Consider the following 24,373-nt stretch of genomic DNA (forward strand, 5'->3'; position numbering starts at 1 on the left):
GGGGAGGCCGCTACCTACAGGGGCCGGGACGTACGGGCGTATTCCCGCCTCCGGCCCCCGGCTCAACGGCGACGGATCGGTGCGGAAAGGGAAGAGCTCTCCCTCTCTCGCTCCGCCGCCTCCTTCTGCGAGATGGTGGACTCGCAGAAGTCGAGCATCGCCTTCCAGGACGCGTCGCTGCCGAGCATCGTAGCCACGACGCGCGGCAGCGAGAGGTCCTTTCCTATGACCGCGACGAGGGCGGCGCGTTGATCGTCGAATCCAGAGCAACGCACCAGTGTATGTTCCGCAAGCAACAAAAACCCTGGTACTTGGTGGATTTTTTTCCAATAGATGCACCATATCATGTACATATTATTATGTGAAATTGATGGCCAAATTCATACGTAATTATTTTTGATAGTTAATACGCTGTGAGTAGAGGCAGGTTGATAATACTATCTTACCTATTTTTGCTACTAGGCCACTTTCATCGGTCTCTCTACTTTTATAACTATGAACTCGGATGCGTGATTTGCATATTTAAGTTATTTTTAATTGCTTTGATGGGTGGACGAGCCCACAGCCCACCTGGTGCTAAGTGGTTACTGGAGCTCTTAGACATCTACAATGTAATTGCGCCACCCACCTTGAGACATAAGTTCTAAGGTCTCAGTATAGTTACAACGCGTGCCCCACCCTTTAGACCGAAACGCATTACTGCTTCACGGCAGAAATAGGCAGGGAGGTGGTACCTACCCGCGCGGACTCTCAAGAGTTCCTACCACCGGTAATGGTAATAAGTAATTAAAATAAAAAATCATGGATAAATCTTGTTCCATGAGCCACGTGTCGATTAAGATGGACAACCACATGTCGTGGGCTCCTTCCCGGTATCGAATCTAGTACGGGATTGATGTATGTAGATTCGTGGCTTATTTACATACGCGAGTCTATTATTTCAGGAATTCACTATGCAATAGCAACCTCTAACTCCGAGACGGATAAAGGGCTCCATTTATTTCGTTTAAAATCAATAAATAATGAAACCCAGCATTCCTGTTATGGGAATGGCAGAATAAGTTCATTACATTGTTAGTCGATGAACTGGCATATTTCTGTTAATACTCAAATATATAGGTATAAAAATGAATTGCTGTTCGTTAATCTCGCTAAAACTCGAGAACGGCTGGACCGATTTGGCTAATTTTGGTCTTTAATTATTTGTGGAAGTCTAGAGGAGGTTTAAAAGGTGAATAAATATGAAAATGCTCGGAATTATATCAAAACAAACAATTTTGTTTTTCCTTTGATGTGTTCCCTGTCGGACCGACTCCTTTTGTTTTCTTTTTCAAGTTTTTATACAAATGTTTAGGTATTTAGTTATCGATTGAGGCACTACGAAGTCTGCCAGGTCAGCTAGTACTCAATATTTATCATCGTATTGTTCTAAACCATATAATTAGTTTTTTTTTTTTTTTTACCTGAGCTCTTCAACAACGTAAACACTACCAACTAACTTGAGACATGTGTTCTAAGTCTCAGTTATAACAGTACAACGGCTGCCCCATCCTTCAAACCAAAACGCATTACTGCTTCACGACTGTGGTACCTACCCGTATGGGCTCACAAGACCAGCTACCTAGTAATAAAAGTATCTTAAGACTTCTGTAGAATCATAGTACAATTGAAATTTTCGACTTGAGTCCACTCAACTACCGGTCTTCAAAAAATTCCAAGTCTAATCTGTATTTATAGAAACAAACATAAACAATAATCTGTGCAGAAGTCTTGTTAGCTTCAAACTTATTATCGCGAATTCTCATAAATAAACGCACAAACATCTCCGCAGAGGAAGTCATATAGATCGACTGTTTCGTGTCGCGTCAAACGATTTCCCTTTGCCGTTTCGTAATCATTAAACAAATGTTTATCCGTGACAAATGATTTTGTAATTAGAACGCGTTGTGCCCATAAATTTTATATGGATTTTAATTGGAAACGATAAAGCAAAACTTGTAATGTTTAAAATATATAATTGTTCCTAAATGTGAAAAAACTTTCACAGCTCTTCTGGCGTCAAGGGATTATCGACTAATAATAATACAACAGTTGTAACTGTCAACAAAATCCCTAAGACACAGCCCACTGAATTTCTCACCGGATCTTCTCAGTGAGTCGTGTTTCCGATCCGGTGGTAGATTCTGCGAAGCACTGCTCTCGCTAGGGCTAGTATTAGCCAACGTCAGATTATAGCCCCGTGAGCTCACCTACTTGCCCGTTGAATTTAGTATGACCCCTCGAGGCCACTAGAATATCTAGAAAGGAAAGAAGAGTTCGGAAGCGTAGTAAAAGTAAGAAAGTCTTGGGTAGGAAGATTCCCGCACGATCTATCATAATCTTTGAGATAAACAAAAATCAAAGTCGGTATGTATGCATATTTGACATTGATGCTCTCAATAAGCCTTTACTTTTTAATGCCTTTCTGAGGGGATGAGCATACGGCCCACCTATGGTGAGTGGTTACCGACGCCCATAGACTTCAGCTATGCCAGGGGCAGAACCAAGCCGCTGCCTACCTTTAAGTACTCTTCACAAGCCTCGTTTGAAGAGGGACATGTCATAGCGCTCGGGAAACATCGTGGAGGGGAGCTCATTCCAAAGCCGGATGGTACGTGGCAAAAAAGATCTCTGGAAACCCACTGTGGATGACCGCAGTGGCTCCAGGTAGTATGGATGAACTCTACTCCGGTGGCGGGCAGTGCAATGGTAAATGGTTTATCCAGTAACTAAGACTTAGCACATTTGCTGATGACTCTACAGGAATTTTTTCTGTATAGTACCATCAAGTGACGATAGATAGCGCGCCAGTATTTTCAAGAAATTAATGATTTCATTATACTTTATTTTGAATACAACCACGATAGCTTTGAAAAATGTAAATTATTATATTTATTTATGCCTAAGGCATTATTACTATAAAATAGATGTTAATAAATAAATGTACATAATACATAATTATGATTACTCTAGTTCTATTTAATAATAGAACTAGAGTAGTCTAATTATCAACTTTCGATATTTTTTACGAGGGAAGCTTAAGCTATTTTTTTAATACTGATTTTAAAAAAAAACAAGAAATTTCAGTTTAATCGATAAACATGTAAAAACCATAGTTTTGAGAATTTGAAACTTTTTAGAGGCTATTACTGAATGTATGATAGTACAGGATATGTTTTTTCCTTGATCTACTTAATAAATAATCTTATTAATTACTAAATTTTCTACAGTAAAATGATGATGTTTTACTTAAAATATGTAGTGACACTTATAAAAAATAACCTCAATTCAAATATCGTAACATTATGTGATATCCATCTTTATCTAAGTCTCTGCTAATAAAATTTAATACGAAAAGTCCTGAGTCGCTGGACTTTCGACTTACGTAACATACTTAAATAATCATTATATCGTTAAGCCGTGCTAAGGTTTTCCAGTTTAAAATGAACATTAGGGCACCTACGCAATAATTATATGACTAGGGAAGTTATAAATAAAAGCAACGTGAATTCAATCTATCATTGAGAGACAAGAGTAAAAGTGATTTTCTCCTGCCCTACCCTACGCTATTACGCTGGTAGCCGCTTAGAGGATATATCGTTCACATGTGAGGTAATATCGATATATTAACTTCTTTGTATTCACAGAGCATAGGTAAGAACAGTAATGTAACCATTTTGATTTAATTTTGTTGTTGTTATGAATTTGTTTTTTTTTTCACCAATTCTAGTAGCCTCATTCTTGATTCGATTGATTTTGTATTTTCTAAAAATGGTTCTAAAAAATATTTTTTCGTTTTACCAATGCCAATACCAATTAAGACATTTGTTATTATTTAAGTCCCGGTTTAAGTAGTTAGATCCGGATCTATTTGTGCGTGTTGAAAACTATTGTTTTTCCCTAACTAATCGTTGGTTGTTTAATGGGCTATTCCAGCTATTTACGGACTGGTAAGTGAACTAAGAGAAATTAGTAACACTAGCCCTAACAAGAGCAGTGTTTATTCTGCAGAATGACCTGCTGAATCAGAGCCGCTACCCACGCAGGAGCTCTAGTGAGAAGCTCTTATGAAAAAAGCGGATGTATTCGTAAGAACTATTTTTAATTCCTACTTTTTTTTTATTGCTTTACGCATTGCTGCTTCACGGCAGAAATAGGCAGGGTGGTGGTACCCACCCGCGCGGACTCACAAGCGGTCCTACCACCAGTAAAAAGATACCCAGTACTGAACACGGTTTTTAAATTTTGAAGATACTCCAAGCGGAATGTTTACTAAATGTACAAACTTAAAGAACATGTCTGCAACCATTTCAAATAACAATATAAGATTGAATGCTTATGTCGCGGAGCTTATTAAAATTTTGCCATATTTGCATTAGACTTTAAAGCCGTTTTTTAATTAAATCTGGATCGAATTAACCATGGTTATCTGGCCCAAAACTTGGTTTCCCGGAATAGGAACTAAAGATTGATATACATACTTAAATATGTTTAAATATATACATATTAAATAAATAATGTAAGGCCAAAAATCCTGTTCGTCACATGAATGCGAAGTTATTAATGCTGCATGTATTTTGTATTTCACCAAAGTCCGATGTTTGTTGCAAGTCATTCACAAGAAAACTGTCACTGAGTACTCACTGGAAATCGAGCTCTTATTGTATTCAGCCTTTTTTAATGAGTAAAGCACCGATCTTTTTTTTTGGCTGTAATGAACACCCTGTATCTCTTATTACACGACACACACACACACGTACCTTAAGAACGTGTGACAGTATCTAGTTTTCTATTTAAATGATACACTTTCCAATCGCCTCATTTGTCCACCGGCTCTAATACTCATACGATTTCCAATTGTGAGGAGCTGATTGTGAATTCACTTTTACTTTGAATAATGTTGTTCGAGTGAAATTTATACGTATACAGACAAACGATGTCTCAATTCGCATGGACTTCTTGGTCTGCGTTGAGTTTCTTTTTGCGGGATGTGTGGGAATTGCTCGATGGAGAGTTTTAAGAAACAACCAAGTTTAATTGAAATTTTATTCATCTTATATTTGTGGTTAGATTATTAACCAACACTTTTAGTGAGGTATTTTATTGGTGTCCGACAATCTGCCTCAGTACTATAAACTTATAGACTAGATAACGAGCCATCTTGAGGTAAGTGGTTCCCGAAGCTTATAAGTACCATCTCAACCAATCTCGAAGCACGAGGCGTTGGAGATTTGTAAGGGTTTTACCCTTTTACCCCTGTACCCTTTTTTTTTTACTTTTTTACTACTATTTACTATTATTTACTACTTACTTTATATTATAATACATTATACAATTAAATATACTTTTATTTAATATGGCAAGGATAAATAGTGTTCTTTAACAGATTTTTTGAACGCTGCTATGGTTTTGCACGCTCGTATGCTTGGAGGGATGGAATTCCAAATTATAACTACTTGTGTACCTTTTAAAAGCATCTAAGAGTAACAATTTTTATTCTGTCAGCTTTTCGAAGACACTGGATTGGTACTAATCCCACCAATGACCAAATATGGTTATTAGTGTACATGAATAGTAGGTAGGTGGTGCAAACTACCAGCACTAGAAAAGTATAGATCTAGAAATGATATTTTTCAGCACGTCCAAATTATGTACAAATCAAATCTGGCCCCAAACCTGGGTATACTATCGTTAGCTGAGACCGAAATACATACTTGTATAAGTTTGAATATAAACACATATATATTGATATTAAAAACCCATGCATATAGCAAACAAGCATACTTACCACACAAATGGTTCTCCATTGTGGGAATCGAGCCCACGACCCAGGATCTTTCCGTCAGGAGCGCTAAATATTGCACCATAGAGTAAACGCCAAAATATAACCGTTGCATTAGACGCCTTTAGCTCAAGCACTAGGAGCAGGCTCAAGGACTCCGGTAACCGTACTCGTCGAACTCAGCAAAGAGTTCGACGTGCAACCTAACCTAAACATCGGCCCGCTGAATTTCTCGCCGGATCTTCTCAGCGGGTCGCGATTCCGATCCGGTAGTAGATTCATTCGCGAAGCAGCTACTCTTGAGTTGTTAGGTCTCCTGTAGCTGTTAGCAAATTCCACCCATCCTGGCTGGGCCCTTGCTTACACATCTGCCCTGGTGAAACTACAAAGGCCTCCGGGACACCAGTGATCTTCAATCATAAAAAAACTTCGAAATATTTCAACATGCTTCCAGACAAACCAGATTTGATCGTATGTAGCTTCAACCTGCGACCCTGTGTTTACGATGTGCCCATTATATAGCATAGCTGAGACTAATAAAGATAAACTTAACGACTGTTGGATTAATTATATACAGAAATTCTTGTCCAAATATGCGTTAAATGAATAGCTAAATCGAAGCGCTGAACATGAGAGAAGTAAAATTTACAGAAAGAAATACGTCCATTATTTATGTAGTTGAAATAGCCCCTTAGGTTACAAACGATGGGTAGGTTTTTTTTTATTAAAATGAATATACTTGCAAACAGCATAATATTCATAGTGTGCCCGTCTCTGATCTAATAACTTTAACTCAGTACATTAAAAATGGTGTGGTGGTGCTAGCTATCATAGAACAGATATGACAAAGGTCAAAAGGCAATTTCACCCGCTCGTTGGAAGATGTTCCTTTTTAATACGCTTTTATTAGCTTGAGACGTATGTATGTAACGGAATCTTTGAACATGATTTTGACCCCCTTCAAAACGTCGGATTAACTCGAAATTTAGTATACTTATCAAGGACCGATAACAATTCAATATTTAAAAAAAAAAACTGAAAAAAATATATTGAAAAAAATTAAATTCAACTAAAAAATTGAAAATAAATAGTAGGTTAAAAAAACTTTTTTTTTTTTTTTTTTTTTTTTTTTTTTATGATTGAAAGTTTACTGGTGGCCCGAAGGCCTTTCCAGTTTCACCAGGACAGGTGGGCGAGCAAAGGCTCAGCCAAGAGGGGTGGGATTTGCTAACAACTGCCCGAGCGCCTCCGAAGGAGACCTAACAACTCAAGAGCAATTGTTTCGCGAATGAATCTACTACCGGATCGGAATCGCGACCCGCTGAGAAGATCCGGCGAGAAACTCAGCGGGCTGATGCATGGGTTAGGTTGCACGTCGACCTCTTTGTCGAGTTCGACGAGTACGGTTACCGGGGTCCCTAAGCCTGCCCCTAGTATTAGAGCTGAAGGCATCTAATGCAAAGGTTATTGGATCTGATGGATCCGTAAGGACGTGTCTAGGGCGTCGACGGTGACTGGCTCCTGCATGATCAGGATTCGGGGAGTAGTCAGCGGCGGCAACGATAAGGCGATTATCATGACGCATAGCCTTATCGAAGTATCGTTCCGACGCTGACTTCATGTATTTCCGAATTGATTCGAGGCCCAGGTCGTCGTGTAGGTCAACGTTCCTCACGAACCACGGAGCCCCGACAGCTAACCTGCAAAAGCGGGATTGTAGGGATTGGAGGGTGTCTATGTGTGTGCGGGCCGCGTGAGCGAACACCACACTCGCGTAAGTCATGACGGGCCTTATGCAAGTTTTGTAAAGTGTCACCTTGTTCCGAAGGGACATTTTACTCCGCTTACAGATCATGGGGTAGAGTCTACCGAGAATAAACGCGGCACGGTCACGGACTGATTTTATATGCGGGCGGAATGTCATCGATGCATCCAGGGTAACGCCCAGGTACTTGACCTTCCTGGCCCAGGGTATGGGTTGTCTAAAGAGAGTAATCGGGGGTGTGAGATTCCTCCTCCTAATCCGGGAGGAAATCCGTGTGGAGCTTCCCCTCTGAAATAGCACCGCAGTACTTTTCGCTGGGTTGATGTCTATGCGCCATTTTCGGAACCACTGTCCTAGGGCTAGGGCTGCGCTCTGAAGCTTCTTCGCGATTAGGGACTTATTTCTACTAGAATAGTAAACAGTCGTGTCGTCGGCGAATAAAGCTAAATGGGTCGGCGGCGACCGGGGAATATCGTTGACGAATAAGCTAAATAGGAGGGGTGAGAGGACAGAGCCTTGCGGGACTCCAGCTGTGAGAGGTCGTGGGGAGGAGCGGGTTCCCTCGACTCGATATCGAAAAGAGCGGTTCGACAAGAAGTCCCGTATGATGAGCACGAGACTATCCGGCACGCCCATGTTGAATAGTTTGAAAATCAAACCATTGTGCCAGACTTTGTCGAACGCTTTTGCGACGTCGAAGAAGAGAGCTCCCGTGTATAACGGTTTTGGTCGATTAAGCCCCACAAGAATGTGCTCCGTGAGGCGGTGCACCTGTTGAACGCATGAGTGATTTGTACGGAATCCGAATTGTTCATCGATAAGAATGCCCTTGGATGAGACGAAGTCTCTGAGGCGTTTGTAGAGCAGACGCTCATACAGTTTGCCTAGAGACATGAGGAGGCTAATCGGGCGGTAGCTCGTCGGATCATTTTTTGGTTTACCGGGTTTATGTATGCCGATAACGTCCGCTTCTTTCCACACCGCGGGAAAGATACAGTTCGCCATAGCGGCATTGAAAATAGATGCCAACATCACGATGAGTTGGACGGGTAGAAGCTTAATAACGCGGTTGGATATACCGTCGGAACCGGGAGCCTTGCGAGGACGTAGGTCTTTGATCAAGTCTTTAACTTCCATCGGGGTGACGGGTGGTAACGCATCAGAGGGTGGCAAGGAGGCTCTGCGTTCTACCTCACTGTCTACTAATTCTACATGAACAGGGTCCACGGATTGAGAGCTGGGCGTGCACTGGGTTTGCAATGTATCGGCCAGCAGCTCTGCTTTTTCGTCATCATCGAACGCCGCGAGTCGGCCTGAGGGGCCTACGAGGGGGGGCATAGTTACTACCGTATCCGATTTGAGAGTACGAGCTAAGCGGTAGTAAGACCTTTGGGAGGGCGCGAGTCCTTCTAAGAAATCAGACCATCTGGCATCTCGGACTTCGGCGATGCGAGACTTTACGTCGCGTTGTAGGGCACGCATTCGAATACGATTTTCCGCGGTAGGATACCTGTCGTAGGCGCGTATCGAGGCGTTCTTAGCTCTAAGAAGTTCCCTAATATCGTCGGACAATTTGAAGCGGTGAAGGAAGTCCTCCGCTACAACTTGTTTCGATGACCTATCTAATGTCGAGGTGATGTGTGACGTTAAGATGTCTATGGCTTCAGCGGTATCCTGAGGAGACGGGATAGAGTCCGGGTTAAACGGGAGCGATGGTGGATCAGATTCAGCCAGGCTGATGCCCAGCGTGTGCCAATCCACCACAGTCCTCGTGACGGGAACGGAATCGGGAGCGCGACCGAGCTTCATAACGACGGGACGGTGGTCTGAATCTAACTCTGAAACTACTTCGATCGAGTGTAAGCGCAGAGTTACGTTTATTAATAACGCTATGTCGAGTATATCCGGGCGATGCGCGATATTTAGCGGGTAGTGAGTCGGGGTTAGCGGAGCGACGATATCGAAGGCGAGATCATCGACTAACGCGTCAAGCCGCCTGCCATTCGGGGTTGTGGTGTGTGAGTTCCACCTGATGTGTTTACAATTTAGGTCGCCCGCCAGAATGACAGAGCTCCCCATACCGAGCAGCGCCTCGATATCACTGCTTAGAACGATCTTATCCGGTGGAAGATAAACGGACGCGATAACGATCGGCGCGTGTCCCGTCAGTGAGATTCGGCACACTGATGCTTCGATATTAGCGAGCGCGGGAGGATCGAGCGGGACGCAATGCAGGGCTCTTCTATAGTAAATGACGGTACCACCACCACGGGCAGAGAGCCTGTCGTTCCTGACCATGTTATAGTTCGCGATTTTAGGGTCACGGCGCGCGGGCTTAAGTAGTGTCTCCTGCACTAAAAAGATATCAATTTGGTGGTCACGCAAAAAGTCAGAAACCTGATCACGTTGATTTGCGAGACCGTAAGCGTTAAAAAATCCTATCGTTACGGATAGGGGCTTTATTCTACTTATATACGCCATTGATTACCGGCGGAGTGAGGGGAGGACGTACGTATTTAATGACGCGTATACGTCGGCGTATTCCTGCACAACGGCGATAAAGTGTTGTGCAGTGGAGGCAGCGCGAATGGCGTCGCCCAAAGCGTTAACGCGCTCAAAGTTGATCGACTGAAAGAAGTCGATCGCTAAAGCGAGATTGTCGGACGCGGTCGGAGGGCAAGTCGCGGGAGAGGGACGAGTCGCGGGGGCGGGACGAATCGCGGAGGAGGGAGTTGTAGCCGTGTTCGTGTACGGCAGCGGTTTTGCCCAGGCCGAGACACTGGGCACCGCCGCCGGAACGAACGCTGGCTTAGCCTGCGACGCAGAGGGTGCCGAGGCTTTGATGTCTGGGCCGGAAGCTCGGAGGCGGTTTTGCCGGGCGACGCGGCGATTTATTTTAGGGGCTCGGGGGCAACCACGGTAATTCGCGGGGTGACCCTGTGTTCGACACAGGACGCAGCTAGGCGGTTCCGTCGCGGTTTTTTGGTCGCGAGCGCAGAGGGCCGTGGCGTGATCGCCCAAACACTTAACACATCGGGGGCGCGCGTGACAGTTACGGGAAGAGTGCCCGTACAATTGACAGTTATGGCACTGGCTAGGAGTGCCTTTTTTATGGGGGGCTTCGACAGCGATACCAGAGAGCCTACAGACGGTCTGTGTGTTAAAGATTTTCTTACCCTCGGGGGTAGGCTGGAGAGCGACTAGAACCATATTATATGGCTCCCTACCGCGACCGGTGTGCATACGGTGCACAGAATTCACTGGTAGGCCTTGTTCTAACAGGTCGGCTTTTACGAGCTCTACATCTAACTCTTTAGGGATTCCGCGTATTACAACGCGGAGTTCGCGCTCCTCCTGGAGCGTATACGTATGGAAACTTATACGCTCCTTACGGAGGTAAGAAGAGAGGGCCCTATGGTCGTCGGGTGTTTGAACCTTAATTTGAATGCCGTTCGCGAGGTTACGGGCATTCGTGAAATTTATATTTTTGGCCTTAAGGGCCAGGCAAACTCGATCCCAAGCTGCCTTCTCCTGAAGGATAACCGGGGGAGGGGTCTGGGTTTTATTTTGTGCCACCGGACGCGGCGACGGAGTGGCACGGGCTGGGGGCGCAACGGGAGTCTGAGGGCGGGGGCGCGACGCGTTCACGGCTTTGCTAATTTTAGCGGCCGCGGGAGTTCGAGACTCCGCGGCACGCTTCTTACCCTTCTGTACCAGGGTGAATCCATCCGTCGATGAGGCGGGGGCGAGGTCGACCTCCATGTCCGAGTCAGAGTCGGAGCACGAGGAGGCGGGTGCAGGCGACCTACGAGCAAGTGTAGGTGTTTTAGAGGGCGTGACGGAGGCCGCGGATGATCGCTCAGCTGAAACGATGGTCACGGCGGACGACGCAGCAGCTTTTCTCGCCAGTATAGGCGACACGGGAGCGGCAGGCACGACAGAGGCTGCGGTGCTCAATGCAGAAGCTCTGCACGCAGGTACAGGCGACGCAGGAGCAGCGAGCGCGGCGGAGTCCTCGAGAGGACTCGCAGTGTGATTGGCCTTGAAGGCCAAAAACTCCGAGGCGAGCTGTGGGTGGCGAAGTCGGAGGAATTCCGCGAATACAGCGTCCATGATCGCTGAGTACCCAGGTGGGGCGGCCCCGGGTCTTGAAAACACTCGCCTTGCGGCGAGGCCCCAACTTCTCGGACCTGAGCGGTTCTATTGAACACAGGTGGCAATGCGGCGCGATTACTACAGGACAAAGAAAAAGCACAACAAAACAGAAATTACGAAAAGAAACAAAACAAATAAATACTTGCAGGAAACCACTTTGTCGGCAGATGTACCACGAACACAGAAACAACAAAAGGAAACAAAACAAATAAAAACTTCCAGAAAGAGCACTTAGTCGGCAGATGTACCACAAACACAGGCCGCGCGAACAATGGCCGGGCTAACAAAAGCCGGGCGAACAAAGACCGGGCGATCGTGTGGACGATGAGCACGTCCGCACGTGACGGGTGCCTCTATCGGAATGTTAAAAAAAAACTACCAAAATACGCTTTTATAGAAAATCCAACTAAAAAATAGAAATTAAATTTTTATAAATTTCAGCTAAAAATAGTGTAAGAAAAAAATGATTTTATTGTAAAAAAAGCGTGGGTTCATGGTATCAGTAGTTATAAATATTTTATGAACCAGATATGAGTAGAAGGGTTATTTTAATAATATCCTAAAAAGCACCCCACGCTTTTTTACAATAAAATCATTTTTTTCTTACACTATTTTTAATTCAAATTTATTAAAATTTATTTTCTATTTTTTAGTTGGATTTTCTATAAAAGCGTATTTTGTTAGTTTTGACAAACTATTATGTATGTTCCTTCCTTTCCTTCGAACTAATGACCCCAAAGTGATTTGAACACGCTAAGTCTGATACCTTTTATTTAGAATCTCAGACTTATCTAAAACTTCATGTTCAAAACGTCAGTAAGATTATCGTATAATCTAGAATATTCTTCTAATGTATTCCGAATAGCTATGTCTTAATTTATTAACAATCCCAGAATCGTTTTTATATAATTAATTGTAAAATATTCGAGACATCAGATAGTATCGTAAGAAGAGATAAGCGGGATATTAAACCGCAATACTAATTCCTACCGTCATCGGCCTCTCTAAGTCTGCCGCGAATCATTTGTGGGATCCAGTTTTAAGAGCAAGAAAACATCAAATTTAAATCCAATTTCTATCAAGAATTCAGCTTCGGTATATATTGACTCCGTAGCCAACGTTCAGTAGCTATCAATAAATAGACTAAATATATATCAGTCATAGTAAGGCACTAAATAGAAAAAACTTATAGATAACCAGCTGACCCGGCAGACTTCGTTTTGCCTCAATAGATAAATAAAAGACCTAAACTTTTGTGTAAAATAAACTTAAAACAAACAAAAGGAATCCGTCCGACGGGGGACATATCGAAAGAAAAACAAAATTGTTATTTTTATATAATTCCGAGCATTTTCATATTTATTCACCTTTTAAAGCTTCTCTGGACTTCCACGAATAATTCAAGACCAAAATTAGCCAAATCGGTCCAGCCGTTCTCGAGTTTTAACGAGACTAACGAACAGCAATTCATTTTTATATATACATATAGATTAAGGCCTTTTGAAGCCTGAGAACAAAGAATAAGACTTAAAGCTAAGACTATCGTCGAACAAGCGTTGACTTGTAAGCACATAATGATAAATTCGATTGACAATTCGCGTAAGGAACAAGAGCACTCTTGTACCGAACAATTGCGGGTACTAATTTAACACGCGGCTCCTTATAAAGTACAGGAGTGTTAAGAATCTCGACTTGATAGGCGTTTGTATGTACAAGTTTAGTTCGCTGTGAACTTTGACGAGAGCTGGAACCAAATAGGGTTTGCTGTGTCGTGAAAAATTTGCTCCTCAACCCCCTTAATTGGGTGTCGCGTTGTTTAAAGCCGTCGGTATAGTTGGTTAGAATGACGGGTTTTTAAGATAGCCAATATTTGTGCCAACATTTGCTGGACTTAGTTTTTATGTTTTATTTTTATTTTTTTTATTGCTGATATGTGTGGACGAGCTCACAGCCCACCTGGTGTTAAGTGGTTACTGGAGCCCATAGACATCTACAACGTAAATGCGCCACACACCTTGAGATATAGTTCTAAGATCTCAGTATAGTTACAACGGCTGCCCCACCCTTCAAACCGAAACGCATTACTGCTTCACGGCAGCAATAGGCGGGGCGGTGATACCTACCCGTGCGGACTCACAAGAGGTCCTACCACCAGTAAAAAATGTATTATGTATTTTTAATGTTCTATTTTCCATTTTTTTTTAACAGATTGACTGTTTTTTGTTGTTTATCGTCAAGGTTTATTCCGTGGTATTGTCTATATTAAATCTTTGTACTAAAATTAGCCTACATAACGTTCTTGAACAGGTCACAGCAAAAAAGCCGTTGGTTCGTGAGAAAGTCAAAACTAGAAATACACTTTTGCATTTAAATTTAATAATTGATATTAAATTTAAACAATTTTAGCAATTTTTTTTCTCTAGTTATAATTAATTATGAACATTATTGTACGATTATAATTGATCACACTATTCGGTATATGGTTTTTTTTTAATTAGACGGATTAATCACTTTTGGAATTTCGAATATTTTTAATGCCAGTATTTTGTCACAACGAGCGCTTTAAAAAAAGTTTGGATGTTTTAATCTCGTCAATTTAATTTGGAACATGATTAATGATATTTAAAATGCAATATTTTTTGGAACAACGACACAATCAAGATCTCCCATTGAGCGGATGTAACGGCTCGATAGACCAACGGCCCCAATGTTAGTGTTCGGGACTTATATATATCCAAACTTATCTAGAAGATAACGTTAACGAGATTCAGACATCTTTCAAATATCTTTCGCTCTGCGATACCTACCCGCTATATATTATAGATTAAAAATAAATTACCGATTTTTAAATTCGAAAAAATCAAGACCACATTGGGCATTGGACGTTTTAGCCGTCCATGTGTACGGCCACTCCAGGGTTGTCACTGATTTGTTGTCGGAACGTTTCTTTTAGCGTTGATGTGGCGCTGATTGGGATGTATGAGGTGTTCGTGAATGCTTTTTATGTCTTCTTTTTGGTTGCTAATGAGTGCTCGTCAGGACTGTCGAACGAATTCTTGCGTGTTCGATTGTCATCGGATGCGTGTGAATTTTATCTCAGCGTTCTTTAATAATCAATTAGTATTTAAACAAATAATTATTTTAGTTTTTATATCTATAATGCTATTTGATTTGGAAAGACGGTTGCTTGATTGAGGATGCACTGGACGCTTTATTTATTTATTTTTTATTGCTGAGATGGGTAACGTCATGCTTGGGTTAAGTCAGTCATTGATTTACTAATTTCAATGGAGAAAATAGTTTTTGAATTTTTTATTATTGAAGAATTGTCGTGTGATACTAAATATTATAGTATCGGAGCATAAAATCGGGACGTGGAAGCCAATACCTATCTTGACACAGTTGTCGGGAATAGGGGGCTCAGTTCTATTGTTTTGACTACTAATTCCTCCAATAGCTACTACCGTTGAGCTAGTAACGCGTTAAAATGCTTATTTAAACTCATACAATCTAATTCAAATAACATACAAAAACTGGTCTCAATGAGCCAACCGTTCGAACACAGATCATAACTATCATATTCGTTACCCAATTCTATACCCGTGCATACGAGTAAGCACCAAATACGTCTAATTTATACAATTACCTTACATGTTGGATAACTTCATTGAAAAGCAAACTATAAAGTGAACTAACATATGTGCCGTCCATTTGTATATTGAATAGACTGTGAATAAATATACTAGATTCGTATAAAAACCATCTTCTGCTGGTTTTTTTTTTTTTATTGCCTTTGTAGGCAGACGAGCGTACGGCCCACCTGATGGTAAGTGGTTACCGTCGCCCATGGACTTCAGCAATGCCAGGAGCAGAGCGAAGCCGCTGCCTACTGCTTAATACTCTCCACAAGCCTCGTTTGAAGAAGGACATGTCATAGCGCTCGGGAAACACCGTGGAGGGGAGCTCATTCCATAGCTGGATGATACGTGGCAAAAAAGACCTCTGGAAACGGACTGTGGATGACCGCAGTGGCTCCAGGTAGTATGTTTGGTTTGATTAGTCTTTATACTGGTGGTAGAACCTCTTGTGAGTCCGCACGGGTAGGTGCTACCACCCTGCCTATTTCTGTTGTGAATCAGTAATGCGTTTCGGTGTGACGGGTGGGGCAGCCGTTGTAGACCTAAGAAATCATCTCTCAAACTCGGTGGTGGCATTCACGTTGATAATTTTAGGGGTATGGTAACCAATTAACGCCAGGTGGGCTATATATAAGCTCGTCTACCTAACTAAAAATATAAAAAAGGATTATAAATCACGATTAGTTTTTCATAAAATTGTTTTAAACAAATTCACGTATAGTTTTTCGATGTATCAATCTTTCGCCTATCTATATCTTAAAATTTAGTGTCTCAATAAATATTATCTTAAAATTTATCACAGTTATTTATAAGTCGAAATATTAACACGTTGTACAATTTAGGAACCACTGGTGGACCTAGAGTACCATTCGGCCCAAGAAAAATCAGGGAATCAGTAATTTTTATCAACTTCAGATTTTCATACTAAAATTCATAAAATGCGATTGGTAAGTTGCACGGAAAATGAAAATTAACTACTTTTACCGTAAAGTTTTTGAGATATATTAAAATATATTAAATTTTAACCTTGATTTTTTTTCCTATATATACTGATAACCTTGAGAGGCTATTTCAGCTTCACCCTGACATGTAGGTGAGCTCACGGGGCTCAAACCGGAAGTGTTGCTAACGCTTACCCTAGCAAGAGCAGTGCTTCGCAGAATCTACCACCGGATCGGAACCCGACCCACTTAGAAGATCCGGCGAGAAACTCAGTGGGCTGTTTAACCCAAGAGCACGCCGTTCAATTTGGCTAAAAGACCACGCAGTTTACTTGCATACGCGTTTCGTTTGACAGTTATGTTTGGCTTGTAAGACGCCTTTACATAACCCTCATGCTCCGAAGGGTTCAGTTACTTCGATAAGGCTATGCGTCATGATAATCGGCTTATCGTTGCCGCCGCTGACTACTCCCCGAATCCTGATCACGCAGGAGCCAGTCACTGTCGACGCCCTAGACACGTCCTTACGGATTTATCAGATCCAATAACCTTTGCATTAGACGCCTTCAGCTCTAACACTAGGAGCAGGCTTAGGGACTTTGGTAACCGTACTCGACGAACTCGACAAAGAGTTTGCCGTGCAACCTAACCCATGAATCAGCTCGCTGAGTTTCTCACCGGATCTTCTCAGCGGGTCGCGATTCCGATCCGGTAGTAGATTCATTCGCGAAGCAGCTACTCTTGAGCTGTTAGGTCTCCTTCGGAGGCGCTCGGGTAGCTGTTAGCAAATCCCACCCCTCCTGGCTGAGCCTTTGCTCGCCCACCTGTCCTGGTGAACCTGGAAAGGCCTCCGGGCCACCAGTAATCCTTCAATCATAAAAAAGGGTTCAGTAAGATAAGGTTCAACCAGTCCTGTAGCCTGAATGAAAATACTTGATTTTTCATGTGGCGTTCAATATCTTAAGAGGTAAAGCGGACATTGGTACTAGACCGGGAAAACGCTAAGAAAAAGAAAGAATGAAACTTAGTTGCACAGCGGTTAGCGCTATAGAATAAGCTTCTGTCTTATCACCATAAACTTACGATAAGTCACATACATCTGTAGTTTCATAATGGAACGTTGCCGAGACTCACTAGTAACTAACGAAAATGACATTCCATCGTTAATTTTAAAACGAATTAATTATTAATTAATTTTCCATATTTTGTTCAGCAATTATAGTTTTGTAATTTTAAAACCGTATCTTGTAAATAATGTAGTATTACACCTGGATCCAGTTCTCAGCCAGACTTTCTAGGTATTGCTTTTAAATGTCATTCGTTCGATAACCTATTGCTTTTTTTTTTAATACATCTTTTTGAAAACACTTTTTTTATTTTATACGGAAAATAAATTCAAAATATTCTCACATTAATCTAATCTTCTGATTAAAAAAAAAAAGAATCGCGGTAACGTTTTTGTTTCGACATAATCTATGCATCCTTCTCCTAATTCAGTTGAAAGTGCTTACAGCTATGTATGGTACTTAAAAATATTATTCTTTTTATGATTAAAAGATTACTGTTGGCCTGGAGGCCTTTCCAGTTTCACCATGACAGATGGGCGAGTAAGGTGGTGGTATTATATGTATTATATTATATGTAATAACTGTTATGCATTAAATATTAAATTAATTAATAACTATTATAAGTAAGAGGGTGGCCTGCAGGTTTTTTTCATAAAATAATTAATTTCTATATAAATCAGAGCATTTGTTTTCCGAAATTAAGATTGTTCATGTTATGCCAATATATGTATTTAAATCAAATTTAGTTGTTAAATATATAATAATTATATGAAATCCTGACTCAATTGCTGTGATAAGACTCAAAAAGCGGATTGCGATGTGGTCCAGTCCTATATAATATATCTTGGGGCTTTTTATCTCAAATAATGGCGGATGTGTGGAACGGATGTGTGGAAGGGTGGGGTAGCCGTCGTAACTATACTGAGACCTTAGAACTTATATCGCGAGGTGGGTGGCGCATTTACGTTGTAGATGTCTATGGGCTCCAGTAACCACTTAACATCAGGTGGGCTGTGAGCTCGTCCATCCATCTAAGCAATAAAAAAAAATAAAAATAAAAATAGAACGCTTTGTTGTACAGGGACAGGTATAGGGAAAGGTAGATGGTACAAGACCGAGCGTGTGTCACCAATGCAGGCGACCAAATTACTACTATAGTGGGAGATCCCCTAAATTGGTGCAGTAGAAAGGCCTTGAGCAGGGAGAGATGACGGTACATCGTGAGACGGATCAAGGCTGCCCCCCCGACGACCATGATACATGATGCATGATGATCACGACCACCCTGTGATTGATGATTGAGAAGAAGAAGAACGCAATTACACAATCATGGGCGTGTGTGTTTTTTTAAAAAAGCCAAGAAAAAGTATAACAACTATTTTACCTTTGAAACTAGAATCGATTGCTGTTTCGCGACCGAAGTGGACAGAATCTTGGAAAATCTACTCATAAATATATTTTCTGACTGTTTTTGACGTTGTCGACGAACCGATTGTTATGCGGCATGTTTTTTAAAGTTCAACGACCTTTCATTCAACACTATCTTTGAATAAATTTCTAGATGAATATAATTTCTATAGAATACAACGAATATGCCATTTATATCTAATCGTTGTAATTGGCTATGCTCGAAGCTGCTAAGCTAAGTGAATCACACTTACGTTATCCACTTAAACTTCAGCAATACTCATCAAGAGTAGAAGGTGCTGGTTACAAAAATCAGTATGGATCATCATTATCATCATCATACAATGAGTAGCTCGTCGCTTGTTTTGGCCTCAAAGAATGTCTCATAAGAAGTATTTTTTTTAATTCTCTCGGCCATTTCGGTACGTTATAAAAGTCTGGTTTCCTGTTGGATAACAAGATTTGGAACAAAATTCAGAATTTATTTTGAAACATCATAATTAAGAAACAAACGTCAAAATTGAATCATCACGTCCAGAAATGAACAATCGTATAAATCAAGTATCACACGGAACAAACGAAGACCTAAATAGAGCAGCGTTGACGCGGGTGAATTGGCCTGTAATATCGCACCTATGTACTGAGAAATATTAATCTTGATACTGGTAATATTTTCACACGAGATATTAAACATTAAATCTTTATTAAAATTGGATTTCTTTAGTTGCAACGCACAAATGATAGCGACTTTGATGAAGCAAAATGACGAGCACACTGTAGAAAGAAAAAGAGCTAAAGAAAAAGAGAAGGATAAGAATATCATATGGTGAATAAAAGCCACGACGACACTAAGTAAGGTCAGCTGAATACGCAGATAATCTAGGGATGAATAGTTCTGCACCTAAGGATAAGAAGAGGCGAAAGCCAAAAGAAAAATATTCGTTTTAGTTGGAACAGGCTGCTATAGTACCCACAATATATATTTTTACAATAAAATGAATTAATTATCGCAACACGTTGTAGAATCAAGGATAAGACGTCCAGTGTATTCAAATCAAGCTATGCGTAATCAAATCCTGCGAGCAGATACCGACACATCCAAGGAAATACTTACTAAGCGTATCGAAGAACGAATTTCACGATGAAGGAATGACACATAAAATTCAAAATTATAAAATGTATGCGTAATTAATTACTATTTGTAAGCTGTATTGTGAACTCCCATGGATGGATACCAGAGCCCTGCTTATGTCTTGAAGTATACCACATTTCGGCTTAAAGGGTCGGACAGTAGTAATACAATACAATTCAAAGTTCAACCTCATGTTTCAAGATGAGTGGCAGAGTTAGCTCTTTAGTCACTAAAACGATAAAAAAAGGTATATAAATAAGAAATTATAAAAAATCACTTAATATAGGTCAAAGGAACTATGTTTGTTATTAAACAATGTAAATAAATAAACTATTAATTGAAATACAGTTCTTATTCTGGCAGTTCCTTATATACCAAAACCGGAACCAAACTAGACTTTGCGGTAGGCAGCGGCTTGGCTCTGCCCCTGGCATTGCTGAAGTCCATGGGCGACGGTAAGCACTCACCATCAGGTGGGCTGTGTACTCGTCTGCCTACAAGGGCAATAAAAAAAAGACTCGCCATTCTAAGCTCTAAGTTCTCACTAAGTTCTATCATACGAATTAATTTATGAAACAAAATAGAAAAAAATTGTTCACACTGAAAGGTGTGGATGCAGATTTAAATATTAAAATAAAATAAATGAGCGATTAATAAATCACCTATCTGTGTCTCGATACAACATGCTACTGTAAAATACTGTTCAGATTTTGTGACTGATAAAAAAATTAAATGTTGAAAAAAAGAAGGTATGTTTTCAATTCATACCTATTCTTCTACAGCAGTAACTATTAATAATCTAATGTTTCATAATACTTATAGGTATAGGAATCTACATATATAAAAATGAATTGCTGTTCGTTAGTCTCGCTAAAACTCGAAAACGGCTGAGCCGATTTGGCTAATTTTGGTCTTGAATTATTTGTGGAAGTCCAGAGAAGGTTTAAAAGGTAGATAAATATCAATAAGGAAAATGCTTGGAATTAAATAAAAATAAAAACTTTATTTTTCCTTTGATGTGTCCCCCGTCGGACGGATTCCTTTTGTTTGTATTAAGTTTATTTTATACAAAAGTTTAGGTCTTTTATTTATCGATTGAGGCACTACGAAGTCTGCCGGGTCAGTTAGTAGAAATTAAAAATAAACTAAACGATCAAAACCGGTTGGTCGCCATAAACATTTAAGTGCGGAAACAATAGGGGGATCAAGTTTACAAGCGGCTCAATTGGCCGGTTGTAATTTAGTCTTTATTGTCTACATTTTTCCCATCGGTCCCCTCACCGTTCCCTGTTCCGTCGGGCCCCCGGGACGTCGTTACGTCCTTTGTATTAGCATATTTACGACGAGGGAAATGGCGATTATTGTTGTTTAATTTATAGTAGGGGAAAATTTTCCTCACAATGTTCTTTGGAGGCTGAGGAATGTTTGAAAGTGCAATAGGGATTAGATTTTCCAAATTGTATGCTTAGTGATGTTAGTGAAAACGTTTTCTTATTTATGGAATTCGAATTTGACATAAGTCGTCGTGGCCTAAAGGATAAGACATCCGCTGCATTCATAAGTAGCGATGCATCGGTATTCGAACCCTATTAGCAGGTACCAATTTTGTCAATACTATACGTACTTAACAAACGATTGACTTCCACGGTGAAGGAATAACATCGTGTTGTGTGTTGGGGGTCGAAGTTGCATAACGTCCGTAGGAGATTACCCACCGCTACCCTACACGTGACCCCTGGGTGGTGCTAATAGTGCAACAACCTGGCAACCGAACTGTCCTCCTGAGGATCTCCCGGTTCCAACTACACTGCGTCAATTATAAAACCCTAATCACAAACTCTAACTCCAATTATAACCACGCAGTGTAAACGAATGCCATACGATAAATAAATAAATAAATAATCGTGTAATAAAAATGAAGCCCGCAAAATTATAATTTGCGTAATTACTGGTGGCAGGACCTCTTGTGAATCCACACGGGTATGTACCCATCATCCTGCCTGTTTCTGCCTACAAGCAGTAATGTGTTCGGGTTTGAAAGGGGAGGTAACCGTTTTACTGTTAAAAGTTAGACCTTAGAACACATGTCTCAAGGTGTCAGCAGTTACGTTGTAGTTGTACATCTAAGCAATAAACCGTTAATAATGATGAGATTCTGATCCACGCTCTATGAACGCAGTTACCTTTTGTGATCGTGGGCAACAATAGGAGGGTCATAGGTAAGCTGATACCTACCAGTAAGGACTCTTTTCAAAACCTCGTTTGAAAATGTATTTAGAAGGCCTGGAAGACCAAAACATATTTCTGGAACCGCACTCTCTCTGATAGGAATGAGTTCCAGTCCAGTGGTAAATTTAGCGTTAGTTAAAATCAGCTCATGCAATCCCGCAGAGTGGCCTTGTAATCTTTAATTATATAAAAATGAATTGCTGTTCGTTAGTCTCGCTAAAACTCGAGAACGGCTGGACCGATTTAGCTAATTTTGGTCTTGAATTATTTGTAGAGATCCAGAGAAAGTTTAAAAGGTAGATAAATATGAAAATGCTCGGAATTAAATAAAAATTACAATTTTGTTTTTCCTTTGATGTGTCCCCCGTCGGACGAATTCCTTTTGTTTGTTTTAAGTTGATTTTATACAAAAGTTTAGGTATTTTATTTATCGATTGAGGCACTACGAAGTCTGGTGGATCAACTAGTATATTAAAAAAATTCGAACGAGAATACATCATCATTTGAACATATTTAAAAACGACTAGAATATAATTTCACGGTCGACAAAAAATTTGTCAAAATTAAAAAAAAAGACTCTTTCCCACAATATCCGAAAAATAAAATGTATTTCTATAATTTCAAAGATAAATTCCATCGCTCCGATAACGAGTTTACGAGCATATATATATTTTTTATAATTTTCACCGAATTATCGAGATATCATCAATAAAATTAATTAACCATAAAAACGTACAAGTTTTAGATGTAAACGATCAGATAAAAGCCGCCACATCCGACAATGACATATTTATACAAGTAATGCGTTTTAGCGCCGGTTAAATGTAAAATGCACTTACGCGTCTGCATGTACAGAATGTTTTTTTATTGCTCTACATTGGCGGAGTTCACAGGACAGTGTGCTCTATATTGGCGGAACTCACAGGACAGTGTGCTCTATATTGGCGGAGCTCACAAGGTGATATTCTCTATATTGGCGAAACTCACAAGGGGGTGTGCTCTATATTGGCGGAACTCGCAGGATGGTAAGTGGTTATGACTTGCGAATAAATCTGCTAGAATAGTAGCACAGGCAAGTTTAAGCTCACAGGGACACTTGACAGAAGTAGTTGACAACTTTGTGTACCTGACCGCAAACATTGGTGGTAATAATGGCTCATGTGAAAATGAGATACGAACAAGAATTGGAACGGCAAAAATGAGATACGAACAAGAATTGGAACGGCAAAAATGGCCATGACGCTAGGTTAGAAGATATGGAGGGACAAAAATATCTCCCTCAAAACCAAGATCAATCTTTACACACCCTGGCTTTCTCCATATTTTTGTAGGGCGCTGAGACATGAACCTTGAAGAAAGCCGATCGTGAGCGTATTGATGCATTCGAGATGTGATACTGCCGAAAAGGGCAGGGAATTCCCTAGAAACCACATCGCACCAACGTGTCAATCCTGCAAGAACTAAAGGTTCAGACAAAGCTTTTTACCATCCGCCTGCGTAGAATTCTGAAATACTTTGGCCACATTGACAGAAAGGATTACGGCACTTTAGAAAAGTTAATGGTCATTAACGGAAGAAAAAGGACCACGACAGCGCAGTCCACGGTGCTGTACACAAGGCAGCAGATAGGAATCAAATGGAGTCGAGTGATCCCCAAGAAACTCTTGTTGCGAGGAAGTGGTCATGACCCTCAGCATTGAGGAAACCGAAGCGATGCGGCACTTATTTATTTCATGAGGTAAACTGAATTCTTAACCCCTATGTTTTTTATCGTATTAAAAAAAACTAAAAGCTTATTCGTGGTAGTTTTAAATATTTCATTTTACGATTTTTTATTGCCCAGATTGTGTATATTTTATTGATTCCTATATTATTAGAGTAGTAATTAAAAATTAAAAATTTTAAGCTGTTTTAATTCAGTATCGATAATGATATGCAAACGTTCTGATTTTTTAATTACCTATCGAAAATTGAGGCAACGCTGGAGCAGAGAACTCCGAACAATGGATTTTCTTCGAAAAATCTTGCTGTTTCCTATTCTGTCTAAAAATACTTACGTGATAGCCATGGACTCCTAAAGGTTAGTTTCATTTTTAGCCGACTTCAAAAAAGAAGTAAATTGTCTCTTCACCCTTATTTTTATGTGTGTGGTGACTTCAGAACCTTTTCTTGATGCTTCTTATTTGGCCACTTAAATTGCATAATAATATTTAATTAG

The 24,373-nt window shown here is 40.6% G+C and overlaps 1 protein-coding gene across 1 annotated transcript in view; it reads left to right on the top strand.

Annotated features, from left to right (window-relative positions):
* LOC110386593 (retrovirus-related Pol polyprotein from type-1 retrotransposable element R1) overlaps positions 1 to 19,624 on the top strand; it is a 63,460-nt gene extending 43,836 nt beyond the window's left edge. Inside the window, exon 3 of the mRNA XM_062672237.1 lies at positions 19,519 to 19,624. Within this exon, the coding sequence (XP_062528221.1) occupies positions 19,519 to 19,624 (106 nt within the window). The remainder of the gene's footprint in view (positions 1 to 19,518) is intronic.
* The last annotated feature ends 4,749 nt before the right edge of the window (positions 19,625 to 24,373 follow it).

This window comes from Bombyx mori, chromosome 14 (genome assembly GCF_030269925.1).
Source record: "Bombyx mori chromosome 14, ASM3026992v2".
Classification (NCBI taxonomy): domain Eukaryota; kingdom Metazoa; phylum Arthropoda; class Insecta; order Lepidoptera; family Bombycidae; genus Bombyx; species Bombyx mori.